This window comes from Lontra canadensis, unplaced genomic scaffold (genome assembly GCF_010015895.1).
Source record: "Lontra canadensis isolate GAN:19392208 unplaced genomic scaffold, GSC_riverotter_1.0 scaffold20, whole genome shotgun sequence".
NCBI classification, from domain to species: domain Eukaryota; kingdom Metazoa; phylum Chordata; class Mammalia; order Carnivora; family Mustelidae; genus Lontra; species Lontra canadensis.
The window spans coordinates 18,291,079-18,304,264 of NW_022631014.1; the positions used below are offsets into that span (position 1 = coordinate 18,291,079).

General features: G+C 46.4%; 1 protein-coding gene across 1 annotated transcript in view; it reads left to right on the top strand.

Moving 5' to 3' along the window:
* Positions 1-13,186, top strand: part of SCN10A (sodium voltage-gated channel alpha subunit 10) — a 95,810-nt gene that overhangs the window by 60,895 nt on the left and 21,729 nt on the right. Inside the window, exons 15-19 of the mRNA XM_032861166.1 lie at positions 5,657-6,016; positions 7,556-8,002; positions 9,351-9,491; positions 11,142-11,265; positions 12,318-12,472. Of these exons, the coding sequence (XP_032717057.1) occupies positions 5,657-6,016; positions 7,556-8,002; positions 9,351-9,491; positions 11,142-11,265; positions 12,318-12,472 (1,227 nt within the window). The remainder of the gene's footprint in view (positions 1-5,656; positions 6,017-7,555; positions 8,003-9,350; positions 9,492-11,141; positions 11,266-12,317; positions 12,473-13,186) is intronic.

Here is a 13,186-nt window from a genome sequence, read left to right on the forward strand (position 1 = left end):
AAGAAGCTATGAGACTTAATCAATGATAAATAATTCTATCTATTGTACAACAATCCCCAAAACCCCATAGCTTAACCCAGTCAAGGTTCGTTTCTCACTCATGTCATCTGATGCAAGCCAGTCAGCTCCAGTGGGGCCTCCTTCAAGAAGTGACGTTACCACATCCAAGGAAGGTCTGTACAATCTTCAAAGCTTTCCTCCTATTTGTGGAAATGTGGCCAAGCCTTTTTTTCAGCTTTAAACAGTCAAAGGCTTTTTCAGTCAGAGTTCATGGCTTCTTTTACAATGCAATTCCTTCAAAAGTTAGGTGGCTTCAAACCTCTCTGTGGTCTGTGGCAAAGTTCTCAATTCCCCTTTTTTTCTTTCTTTCTCACCCCCAGGCCTTTCTCTCTCAAGTGGTGGCTCTCAAACGGTGGCCACAGCATTTAGAGAATCTTTGCGGAGATTTGCTTCATTTCATTGAAAAATTTAACTGGTCTTCAATACTTAAAAGACTTGATCTTATTGCTTAACTGATTAGGACCTAAAACAGTGTACTTTCCTGAAACTTCAAGGTTCTAAATTTCTAGATTCTATTTCCTTTTACTTCTTTTTAATCAGCCCGATATTCTCCAAGCTCATCCCTTTCCTGTAATAGCTTGACAGATGCAACCTTCTACATCTGACCCACAATACTAAGGTTTTGTTTTATAAAACTTTCCCCTAGGGCTACTGACCCATGAGGCACATGATCTGCCCCACCCACATTATTGCAGGCAATGTTTCTGCCATTGCCACACAGATCAGGACCTTTGGAGCCTTCTCATATCAGTTTTCTTGTTGTCCTCAACATGACCACTAAGCTAGTGCCACACATTTGCTATCTTGAAATGGCAAGAGCTCTTTTCAGTGTACCAGTTTCTACATAACTCAAGGTAAGTACATCTAGTTACTGTGACAATCTCTACATCTGTGAGTTAACATAACAGAAGTTTCTGTATCACAACATATTCAGTGCTGTTTGGGAAGTTCTCTTGGTGTGTCTGCTTTGAGGAGTGACTCAGGTATCCGGTATGATATGATGTCACCATCTTCAATGGGTGACCTCTATAGTGGCCATGGGAGAGGATGAGAAAGTGCGTTGGTGTTTTATGGTTATGCCTGAAAGTAGCATACACTACTTTTGTCTCCATCTGCATTCCATTAGCCAGAATCCAGTAACATGATCTCAACTATTTGCAATTGAAGTTGGAAAGCAGTCTTCCTTTGTGTCTGAGAGGAGCAGAAGTGCATGGTGACTATATAGCCAGTCTCTGTCATGCCCCATAAGACTTTATTATTGTATCCACTCAGTGCTCATTTAGATTCACCCTCAGGCTTAGCACATCCTTGTTCTTTTTACATTCTTGCATATGATACTTTCCTTCTGCCTGAAGATTTTTTAGAATTTCTTTAAGTGGATGTCTTCTGGCAAGAACCTCTCTCAGTTTTATTTATCTGAAATTTGCCATTCAGTTTACCCTTGTCTTTAAGCGCAATTTTTAATGAATGTAAAGAAAGTTGAGCATTAATAGTTACTTTTTCTCAGTTCATAGAAGATTTATTTATTCCATAGTGTGAGTAGTTCCTCAGTGATGAGTAGTAAGCTTTCAATTTTAACTATTGTTCCTTTCTCTCTGGGTACTTTTAAAATCTTCTCTTTGTCTTTGCTGTTCTGTAATCTCATTAGTATGTGTTTAGCTATACATTTATTTATTTTTTCATTTATAATGCTTAAGATTCTTTGATTTCTTGAATCTACAGATTTGTGATTTTCTTCAGTTCCAGAAATCCAAGACAATATATGGGCAAATCTAGCCTCCACACCACTCTTTCTTCTCTTGGACTTTTATTAGATGTATTAAACTCTTCCACTCTATTCCCTGTGTTCTTGTGGCTTTTTGAAATTTTCCATCTATGTCTTTCTGGCTACCTTCTAGATAATTTCTTCTGTATATCTGCAATTCATTAATTCTTTTCTGAACTATATTACATCTTATGTGAAACTCCTCCATAGATTTTTTTTTAAAGATTTTTACTTATTTATTTGACAGAGAGAGATCACAAGTAGGCAGAGAGGCAGGCAGAGAGAGAGAGAGGGAGAAGCTGGCTCCCCGTTGAGCAGAGAGCCCAAAGCGGGACTCGAGCCCAGGACCCTGGGATCATGACCTGAGCGGAAGGCAGAGTCTTAACCCACTGAACCACCCAGGTGCCCACCCTTCTAGAGTTTTTTAATGTTGTGTTATATTTTTCATTTCTAGAAGTTCCATATGGTTATTTTTCAAAACTTATTATTTATAATTTATTGTTCTATTCCCATATCTTCCAGTTTGTGTTTTATTTCTTTAAGCATATTATATCTACTTATACTGTTATCTCTGGCTAATAATTTTATTACCTAAGGAAATTGAGTGGCAGTTTCCACGTACACATCCTGGATCTCTCTCCCTCATGATGCCTCATTATTATGTATTTGTTTGTTTTACTGCAACTCTTAGACACTTTTGGATGGGGGTGCCTTGAGACCGGATGCAGGCTGGTTTCTTCAGAAAGTGTTTGCATTCACTTCTGCAAGGCACTTTGTAGGTTTTCTCTAAATTAAATTCTCAGGTTGAAACAACTTAGTAGTGTGAATTCTAGCCAAAATCCTATGTGAGCACCACTTTGGGGATCTAAATTCTCAGTGTCCGTTTCCCACGCTCTACCTGGACTAGACATTTAATTTCCCTGGCATTCTCCTGGGTTTATTTCTGGTTTGCCCTTACATGGAAGTTAGAGCTCTTTGGGATCTAGTCTTAAAAGGGGGAAGAAATTCCTGTTAGACCTTCTATATTAGACAGGCTCTGAGATAAGTTTTCTGCTCTCCATGCTTCATTAGACCATTAAAACCTATGCTAGATTCACTCGGTTTTGCAAATGTCTTCAGAGAAAAAGCTAACTTCAACAATCTGTTTCTGTATCTGAATTCCCATATTTATTTAATTTTTGGCTAAAGAATTTACTTACATTACTGATAGACCATCAACACAATTTAGATTTTACTATCCAGCATTTTTAAAGATTTTATTTATTCATTTGAGAGAGAGAAAACCAGAGATAGAGCAGGAGGAGAGGGGCAGGGGCAAAAAGAGAGAGAGAAGCAGACTCCCTGCTGAGCAGGGAGCCTGATGCGGGACTCCATCCCAGGACCTTGGAATCATCACCCAAACCAAAAGTAGACACTTAACTGACTGAGCCACCCAGGCATCCCTATCTAGCATACTAAAGAACTTTTTGATGGAAAGGAAAACCCAAGGGGGATCCAGTGTAGTCTACCATATTACCTTGTCTATTGATATTTGTCATAAGGTCCACTTCATCACCAAGTGGTGACCTCCCCAGTAGAGGACAGACTTACCTTTAGACTTACTTTTCATTCTATTCTAAAAGTAAAGCTTCCTAATTAAAGTAAATTGAAAATATAGAGAAAAATTTAACTCTAAGATCCAAGATATTTGGATATATTTCCATACAAACATGCCTATGTTACCAACTTGGTATATTTCCTTCTAGTCTTTTCCCCTCTAAATAGATGTTTTTATATTATGAGATTAACTAGAGAATTGGTTAATTAAATGTGAAACAATATTCAGCAGCATTTAAAAGCAACAATTTATAAATCTTATGTGATATTATAAAGAAATTCTTTTTGAGGGACACCTGGGTGGCTCAGTCAATTAAGTGTCTGCCTTCAGCTCAGGCCATGATCCCAGGGTACTGGGATGGAGCTCTGCCTCAGGGTTCCTGCTCAGCAGGGAGTCTGCTTCTTCCTCTCTCCCAAATAAAGAAAATCTTTAAAAGAAAAAAATTCTTTTTGATGTATTGCTAAGCTGGGCAAAGTGCAGAGAAAGCATTTGCATGGAGGTAGAGGTGAGATTCTCAGGAATCGTGGACACATGTGGGGCTGCTTTCCTGGACCCCTCACTCTAGACACCAGCAAGAGCCAGCCAGCTCATTCAGGAGCTCTACAGTAGGCACTCTGTAAATGTGTGTTGACTGATAGCTAACACTAGGGGCCCCCAAGCTCAGATATCTCTAGAACAGCAAGTAAAGGGCTCTTGTTCTCTTGCCTTCCATAAAGACAATAAAAGAATTCATAGAGGACCACTCGATTCATGCCCCCTAATGACAATTACACACGATTTGCTTGCAGTTTAACAAAAGGTTAATTATGGACAACAAATTGCTACCTAACAAGATTCTATTATTAATTTCTAAACTCCCTACCCCCACCCCAACTAACTAAGGAACCAGTGGAAACTTCGATTAGATTAAGGCAAGAGTCATGTCTGTTCCTTAGCTTATGGCCAGTGAGCATACCTGTGTGTCCCTCACTGTCCCCAGTCGGGCCCCACAAGGGCCCTACTCCAGTCTCTGCCTTTGCACTTGTCCAGAGTTTACTGTGAGAGTAGAGATCTGTGGCAATGATGTTGCTAAGGAAACTTGGCATTCTCCCAATAACCCTCCACAAAATGGCTCCATCTAGTTTCCAGTGCTCAGTATTTGTTTGAGCTTATATGCTGCCTCTGTGTTTAGTCTACAAAACTGGTGTTTTAGGCTCCGCTTCCAGTATGAGGAGCATAACTTTCAGGTTGGATCTAAGGTGAACATAGGCCATTGCACGCCCCTCCCCCATAGGAACGGAACTTCCTGCATAAGAGGATTAAACCTCCCTTGGGCCTTACTGCTGTGTGGCTGCTGAAATTATTGTTGCACTGTTCTGATTGGCATTGCATCTTAACCCCTACGCCAGAGTCCGACTTTTACTAGGTGCTCCATAAATACTCATGACAGTAGAACCAGATATTCCTTTCTAACAAATTAAAGAAACACACAAATATATTTTTTAAAAGTCTATCTATATGCATAGTGTTTATGCTCCCTTGTGGGACTTAGCATGTTTGGGTTTACAATGAAATCTTTTTGGGTCTTTGCCTATTTTTCATAACTAAGCCACTAGTTCCATGAGGGCAAGAGCGCACATACCTCTCTCTGTATACCCCACAAGTTCACACAGCGCCATGCACATGCATGGCTAGCATTCAATGACGTGAAACAAACAAACATGTAAATGCTGGGTCCATGAAATTATATACTTGCCATTTCAGAGCTGGTGGTGGTAGCAGATGCTGTCCATGGCCCCAAGATGAGAACTGCCCTAAGATATGATTCACCAGTACTTCTCAAATACAGTGGGTCCTGACCTCCCTGCAAAAGGCTAAGCTTACATCAGGTCGGAAATGGGCCATTATCACTTATTTGTGAGCTCCATCGTGCCACATAGAATAGGTCAACATTTAGGAAGCCTGTGGCTACAAAAAGGAATACGTATGGTAAGACCATCACCTCAGTATAAAACTCCTAACTGCCACAGTTGCTGATGCATGTTGATACATAAGGACCCATGGAAGGCTGGTCATATTTTTAAGTAACTGATGACAGAAAGAAAGGTCTCTAAAAGCAGCTTCCTGGGAGCACCCCCATCTTAATGAAATGAGCTGCCTTGTGCTTTTCTCTGACCTTTGGTTTCAGGTCAAAGCTTGAGATGAAAAGGCATGAGAACAGTAGCCAGGACCTGACAGTCTCTGTTTCTCTGCAGCTTCGGGTCTTCAAGCTGGCCAAGTCCTGGCCAACCCTAAATACACTCATCAAGATCATCGGGAACTCGGTGGGGGCACTGGGGAATCTCACCATCATCCTGGCCATCATTGTCTTTGTCTTCGCTTTGGTTGGCAAGCAGCTACTGGGGGATAATTACCGTGACAATCGGCATAATATCTCCGCGCCCAATGAAGAATGGCCACGCTGGCACATGTATGACTTCTTCCACTCCTTCCTCATCGTCTTCCGGATCCTGTGTGGGGAGTGGATCGAGAACATGTGGGCCTGCATGGAAGTTGGCCAGAAATCCATATGCCTCATCCTTTTCTTGACAGTGATGGTGCTGGGGAACCTGGTGGTAAGTGCTGAGCCTCCCTGGGGTCACTGTCTTGGGAACAATGGAGAAGACTTCTGGGTTATCCTAAAAAGCTTTGAAGTTGCACATTTTTATGCCCCCATCATACCTCCCTGACTGTAAGTCTTCAAACTTTGCAAAGTCATGTGGGGCACGTTCTAAGAACTGTCCACAGGAAGGTAATCTGACTTACTGGCATGAGCACATAGGAGAGGGATGGAAAGACCTGTTTAGAATCCCAGCTCTATGACTAGTAAAGCTGGATGACCCAGCACAAGAGACAATCTCCTCAAGCTTTAATTTCCTTCAAATCAAGAAGATAGTGCTTATTCATAGGCTTACCCAGGGAATTAAACTACAGGAGATGACATATGCAAATTGCCTAGTGCAGTGTCTAGGCCACAACAAGAACTCAGTAATTGTTAGCTGTTTGTTGAAGAAAAATTTCCTTCTCCACTCTAGTGGGTCTCAGGAGATATTTTTCTCTAGGGCCATGAGAGCTGACTGATTTATCTGAGCTACATTGATCCTAGCTATGAGCAGGAGGGCGGGCACAATGAGACAAGGGGAAAGGGAGAAGCTGGGTCATGGACAACAACCAATGCCATAATGTCAATAACAAAATCCACTCCCACATTTGGGAGTGAATTCTCACTGAAGACCTTTCTGCCAATTGCCCCCCTCTTCTTTATCCTAGTTGGCCCCATGACCTCAGCTTATCCCCACCCACTGTGGTTCTGGGCACCCTTGCTGTACCAGTGCTGGCTGTTGTAGGGGGACATGTGAACACTCAGAAGCCCCTTTCTTACTGCCCTGAAAGTCAACCAATTTGGATTCTTTTCTATGAGAGTCTTACAGACACAAGAAAGCTAAACCAGAAGAGATGAAACAACAAACCCAAACTTTTCAGTCTTTCCCACCTGGGTCCTGGAGCCAAAGATGTCTTCCCCCCCAGTTCCCAAGATAGGAGGTTGGCTGAAGATCCTTTCTTCCAGGCTGAGCTCAGCATGCCTGCAGAGCTACAGGGGCCCTAACCCTCAGGCAGGAATTTTCTCTTCCTGAGCACTCTTAGAGCTCTCAAGTAGTTTCCTCTTCATGACCATTCCAGAAGGATGGAAGTCCCCACTCTCTGCTCATGGGAGAAGAACATGAAGTTAGAAACAGCAAGGAGATTACCCAGGACCCCAAGGCAAGGAAAAGAACCCAGGGCTTTGGCAGATGACAGTAGTCCCAGGGCAGACCCATACGTGTTCCTTTCTGCTATGCCTGAATGTCCCTTGGTTCAGCAGGGCTGATCCTTCTCCATGGCAGACAATGTGTTTCCAAGCCTGGAAACACATGAGGCAGGTTGCTTGGGACATCCCCAGGACTCCCCTCAATGGCTCTCAAACTGTCCATCCGCCCAGAAGGAAAGCACATTGGGTGGGCAGAGAGAGGCCCAGGTGTGGTTGTCTTGCACTCTGGCTGGTTGCCAACCTGGCAGACTATGGAGGAACTCAGCTTGTTGGTCAAGCCATCATTGCTTCCACTCGTACTCTCCAGGTGCTCAACCTGTTCATCGCCCTGCTGCTGAACTCCTTCAGTGCTGACAACCTTGCAGCTCCAGATGAAGATGGGGAGGTGAACAACCTACAGGTCGCCCTGGCACGGATCCAGGCATTTGGCCATCGTACCAGGAAGGCCATCTGCAGCTTCTGCACCAGGCCCTGCCTGCTGCCCTGGCCCAAGACAGAGCCCCAGCTGGTGGTGAAACTCCCACTCTCCAGCTCCAAAGCTGAGAACCACATCGCTGCTGATGCAGCTGTGGGGAGCCCCAGAGGGCTTCCAGTGTCCAGAGGCCCCAAAGATGACTACAACGACTTCATCACCAACCCCAACATATGGGTCTCTGTGCCTATTGCCGAAGGAGAATCTGACCTTGATGACCTGGAGGAGGATGGTGAGGAGGATGCTCGGAGCTCCCAGCAGGAAGTGATCCCTCAAGGGCAGGTGAGAGTCCTCCCACGGGACAGCCTGAGGGCTGGAGTGACGGGGCAGAAGGGAAATTTGAATAAGGAGGTTGTCCAACATCAGGACTGGCACAGACTTGATGAGCCCCGGGCAAATCAAGTCTATGGGCACCCAATGTCAGGAAGCAAATACCATGCCAAGTTTCTGAAGGAGGTGGCCTTTGAGCAGAGCCTGGAAAAAAGGGTCAGAATTCCCCAGGCAAGTGAGAACAGGGGCAGGACCTTAGTCTCAGACCACTTTGAGGTTCTTGGGATTATCTTTTGCACAACTGCCCCTCTTAACTTTGCCCAACTCAGGCTCTGTGCCTAAGATGCTAATGAGACTCCTCTAAGAACTAACAAGACTCCCCAAAGAACAGATGTTGTCCAAGAGCGAGATTCATCTGATCTTCATCAGATAGGGAGTCCTGATCATCATAGGACTCATTTATCCAGATTTATCCAGATTTTCCAAACAAAGGATGTCACAGGGAAATGACACCTTTTCTTTTTGGCCCCAAAGAATTCAAAGCACATTTAAGCCTTTTGGCAATATATATAATTTTAAATACTTTGCATAGTTCCCTACTACCTTAAGCTGATGTATCAACCCTCGTTGACCTCTTCTCAGTGGCTTTGGCACGGTATGGAAGGCAGGGGTCCTGTGAGGTCTGGAGGCAGGCAGGGTGGCTGGCCAGGCCACTAAGTGGCCTCAGACAGCTGTGCTTTGAGTCTGTAGCTCTACCACAGTCTTCTTCCCCTGCAGCTGTCACTTCTCTTGTGTTCCAGCAGCTGCTATTATCAGCTGCCATATTTTACATGCCTTTGTGTGGATGACAGCCGAGGGCAGGGCATCACCATCCCCGGAATAAAGGACATGAACTTCATGATGACTGTACCCACTCAGAGGCATTTTCAGATACTTTGGGGTCCTTGGGGGACTTCAGATGGCCAAGGTCTCTATCTCTCTGACTTCTGGACAAGTAGTAATGGTCGTGGTTAACATCTATTGAGCCAAACGCTTCATGCCAAGTGTTTTCCAAGCATTCACAGATTTAGTCAGCAAAATCACTGAATAAAGTAGATCTTGCCTTCTCAATTTTGCAGGTGGGAGAAATGGAGATCAGGTTGATACATGGCTTGTAAGTAATGGAGCCAAGAGTTAAAAAGATCTGGTTATAGAGACTCCAGGCTGACTTCACACAAGCGTGTGTGTAAGAATGCCGGTATTTTTGCTACAGAGATTAGGTCCTTATCTCTGGCAGACTATGGGGGAGATATCTCTTCAAACTGAGAAGCAATCAGCTGAGGGTGGGCACAGGTGCCCAGATGAGACCCTCTCTCACTAGCAGGAGCAGTTGCAGCAAGTCAAGAGATGCGAGGGTCACATGGCACCCAGGAGCCCAGGCTCTGGAATGTCCTCTGAGGACCTGGCTTCCCATGAGGGTGAGAAGTGGAAAGACAAGGCTGCTACCCAGGTCCCTGCAGAGGTAGGTATGTGAACTTCCGGGAGGTTGAACAGCCCACCAGACACTGACCGGTGGGATGGTAGGGGCCAGAGGATGGGGCAGCTCGGGAAGTGGTGTTTCAGACTGCAGTCAGCACATAACCTCACGTCTCAGCGTGAGAATTCTTAAGGTCTGTCCTCACCTCCAGGCTGGTCGGCATTATTTCAGTGGAAAGAAGGGGGGTTCCACAGTTAGGAGGTAGGCGGTGATGAGGATGAGATCTTCAACCTCTCTGAGTCTTCTTGTCTTCCTCTCTGAAATGGAATAGTAATGCCTACCTGAGAGGATTCTTTTGAAGCTTAAATGAGATGCTGCTTGTCAAGTGTTTAGTTCCTGCCTGAGATGGAATAAGTGCCCAGAAAATGACAGCCAAGAGAAAAGGGAACAAAAGACAATGCACAGAGAAAGTGTCTTTCTGAGCCAGCAGATGAAAGTCAGAGTCACTCGTGGGTGAGGAAGTCTATCCTGTGACTCCCCCCACCCCCAATCTCTTTTGTCCACATCATTTTTTCCAGCCAAAAACATTCTGGTGCTCTGTAGAGGCTGTCCGTAGTAAGTAGTGTACTGACAGCCTTACGCAGCCTGAGCAGGAAGCAAAATTTTGGGGTTTGGGAATGTCATATAAGAGGTAAAAGGAAACTTGGTGGTTTCATTACAAATCTTTGATGGAAATAAGCTACAAGGAAGAGGCATCTAGAAAGATTTAGTGTCGTTCGTACCACGGCATTAAATTCAGGAATTTAACTTGACTCCTAGCCTCTGAGAGCTGATGCCATGACAGGCACCGGACTGGGCAAAGATAAGAAAGACATCATTTGTGCCCAAAGTTATCGTGTCCTTCAGTCTGAGAAATGTCAGCCACTGGTTGTGTGTCCCTGGGCAGGGATGACCACAGCAGGGTGAGACGAGAAGGTGGGCTGAGCTGGGGCTGGGGGACCAGAAGCCACTTGGTTCCTGCCGGATGAGGTTGCCACCTTCTACATGTGGACATCATTGTTTCCTTCAGAACATTCTCAGGATTCCCCTAGCTAGTCATCTCTACTCAGTGTTTTCAGCACACAGCTGCTGGGTATCGGTTTTGGTTTGGTTTGGTTTGGTTTGGTTTGGTTTTTTCTGTCCATGACCCCGGCCAGGCAGAGAAGGGCCTGACAGTGACAGATGGGGACCCACCCCACCATTTGGGTCCATTAGCCAAGCTATCAGGTTTACTAATATGAGAGCAGCTTCAACTCCTAATTGAATTCATCTGGAGACATTATAGGGCTGGAGCTGCCAGGAGGGCAGCAGGGCCCCTGCAGCATTGCTCCCTGATTAAATATTCAAGCCCAGTGAATGCCACGAGTCTTTATGGGTGTAATTACGGTGTCTCGGGCCCTCGCCAGCACTCCATCAGGGGCCTGGAGGTTTAAAGCCTCGCACAGCTAAACCTCTGGGGCTCCGTAGAGAGCATCACTGTTGTGGGCCTCAGCTGGCGAGGCCCCAAACACACAAAGATCACTGCGGTGGTTCCAGCCCCAAGGGGCTCTCCCTACCTCTCGGAGCCCTTGGCCAGGCAGACCTGCAGTAACCATGTGCAGACTCACTGGGGCCCTCAGAGAGCTGAGTTTGCTGCCCTGGGCTTCTGCCCTGCAGGGAGAGGACGACACGAGCTCCTCAGAAGGCAGCACGGTGGACTGCCTGGATCCTGAAGAGATCCTGAGGAAAATCCCTGAGCTGGCAGACGACCTTGAGGAGCCAGATGACTGCTTCACAGAAGGTAAAGCAGCGACCACAGAACTCCCGTGCTGACATTCATTTGGGCCAGAATCGCATTCAACAAGCTCTCATCTGGGCACCTGTGTGTCCGGGGCCCTGGCCTGGGGTCCATGGAAGACAGACACACAGGGCCGCTTGCTGCCTCCTCCGCCAGTCAGGGTGGGGGGCCAGCATCTGACACAAGCACCACGGTCACAGCAGCCTAGTAGGCCCACGTCAGACCCGGCCACCTCAACACAGACCTTCCTCCTCACCCTCAAAAATACCTCAGAGTAATAAACCAGGCCTCTTGAGGTTAAACAGGGAAAAGGTAAACACTCTTGTTTGGGGACAAAAAGGACCAGAGAAGGGTCAGGCTACATCTATGTCCCTCAGTCTTTGGTGTAGCTCTGAAAGGCAGAACAAATGTCCACGGCCATAGCACTCTGAACGCACCACATCTTGTCCTAAAGGTATAAAACACATCTTACTCTTTGTTTCCCTCCATGTCTAGAATAGAGAGGCACATTGTGTTCTCACTAGATATGCTGGCAATAAGGGGATAGACATATAGTTCACACTATGAAAGTCATTGTGGCTTCAACAATACAAAAAAATCTATAAACTAAAAAACAACACTTCCTTGAGTTTCCAGTTCCACACAGCCCTGCGCTGGACTGGACCCAGGCTCCATATTGGCCATGTGGTGGCCTCTCAGGTGAGCAAGGGCTCAGGGCATAGCACCTCAGACAGCACTGACCCAGGCCCCACAACTTGCCAGGCTTCCAGAAATGGGTGTGCACAGGACAGAGGCCACACGTATCCTCTCCAAGAGGGACGATAATTGGGGAGGACTTGAGAGTGGGTGACCTCAGTGGTAGGGAGGAACACTTAAAGGGTAGGATTGAGAGGCTGCCTGAGAGGGGTGCAGCTTCTCTCATATTCCGGAGAATTCCTTCCCTACAGGGTGGCAAGTGGGTTTCCCAGCAGAGTGCTTTCCCAGCGGGGCCAGACTAAAAATACTCCTCCCTCCCCAGGGGGAAATCCCTCTCCATCAGTCACCTCTCCCCACAGGCTGCCTTCGCCACTGTCCCTGCTGTAAAGTGGACACCAGCAAGTTTCCGTGGGCCATGGGCTGGCAGGTGCGCAAGGCCTGCTACCGCATCGTGGAGCACAGCTGGTTTGAGAGCTTCATCATTTTCATGATCCTGCTCAGCAGTGGGTCTCTGGTAAGGGGAGGCGGGGTCCCTGCCCCAAAGCTCTCCAGATCGGGTCTCACGCAATCCCAAGTGCCTGGAGCTGGAGCAGGCAGCTCCCCCTGATTCCAAGCCTGAAAGTCCCCAACCAATGGCAGAAGAAGCTGCAGCCCACCACACGGGCTGCTCTTAGGAGCAGGGGAGGGTGGATGCTTGTGGTCCACATGTCCTGGCCTGCAAAGCCTGGCTGCAAGTATTTCAAGCAGTGAGGGTATGCATCCACTTTATAGACCAGGAAATGGACACTCAAAGGGCCTGAGGCACTTGTTCATGTTTACCTAGCTTGTCAGTAGCAAAACCTACCTCTACCCTCATCTGATCCCAAAGCCCTGGCTTTCTAACCCTTGGCCTCCCAAACACCGGCCTTCTCCAAAGGCCCAGTGCAAAGATTGCCATCCTCCTGTCTTATCAAGCCACTTGCAAATACTATTATTCATTCTAGGCTCACAGCACATCATTATATCCGCACTTCTCATAATGTAATTACCTGGGGAGCTTGCTAAAAGGCAGATTCTGAATCAGAGCTGGGGTGGGGCCTGAGAATTGGCATTTCCAACAAGCTCCAGGGGATGCTGAGGCCGCGGGCCAAAGACCACACTTTAAATAACACAGCCTTACAGGCATAGAGATGCTGACTCAGGAGCCACTTCCTTAGCCCCTTGCTGAATGGCCAAGGAGGACAAGGAA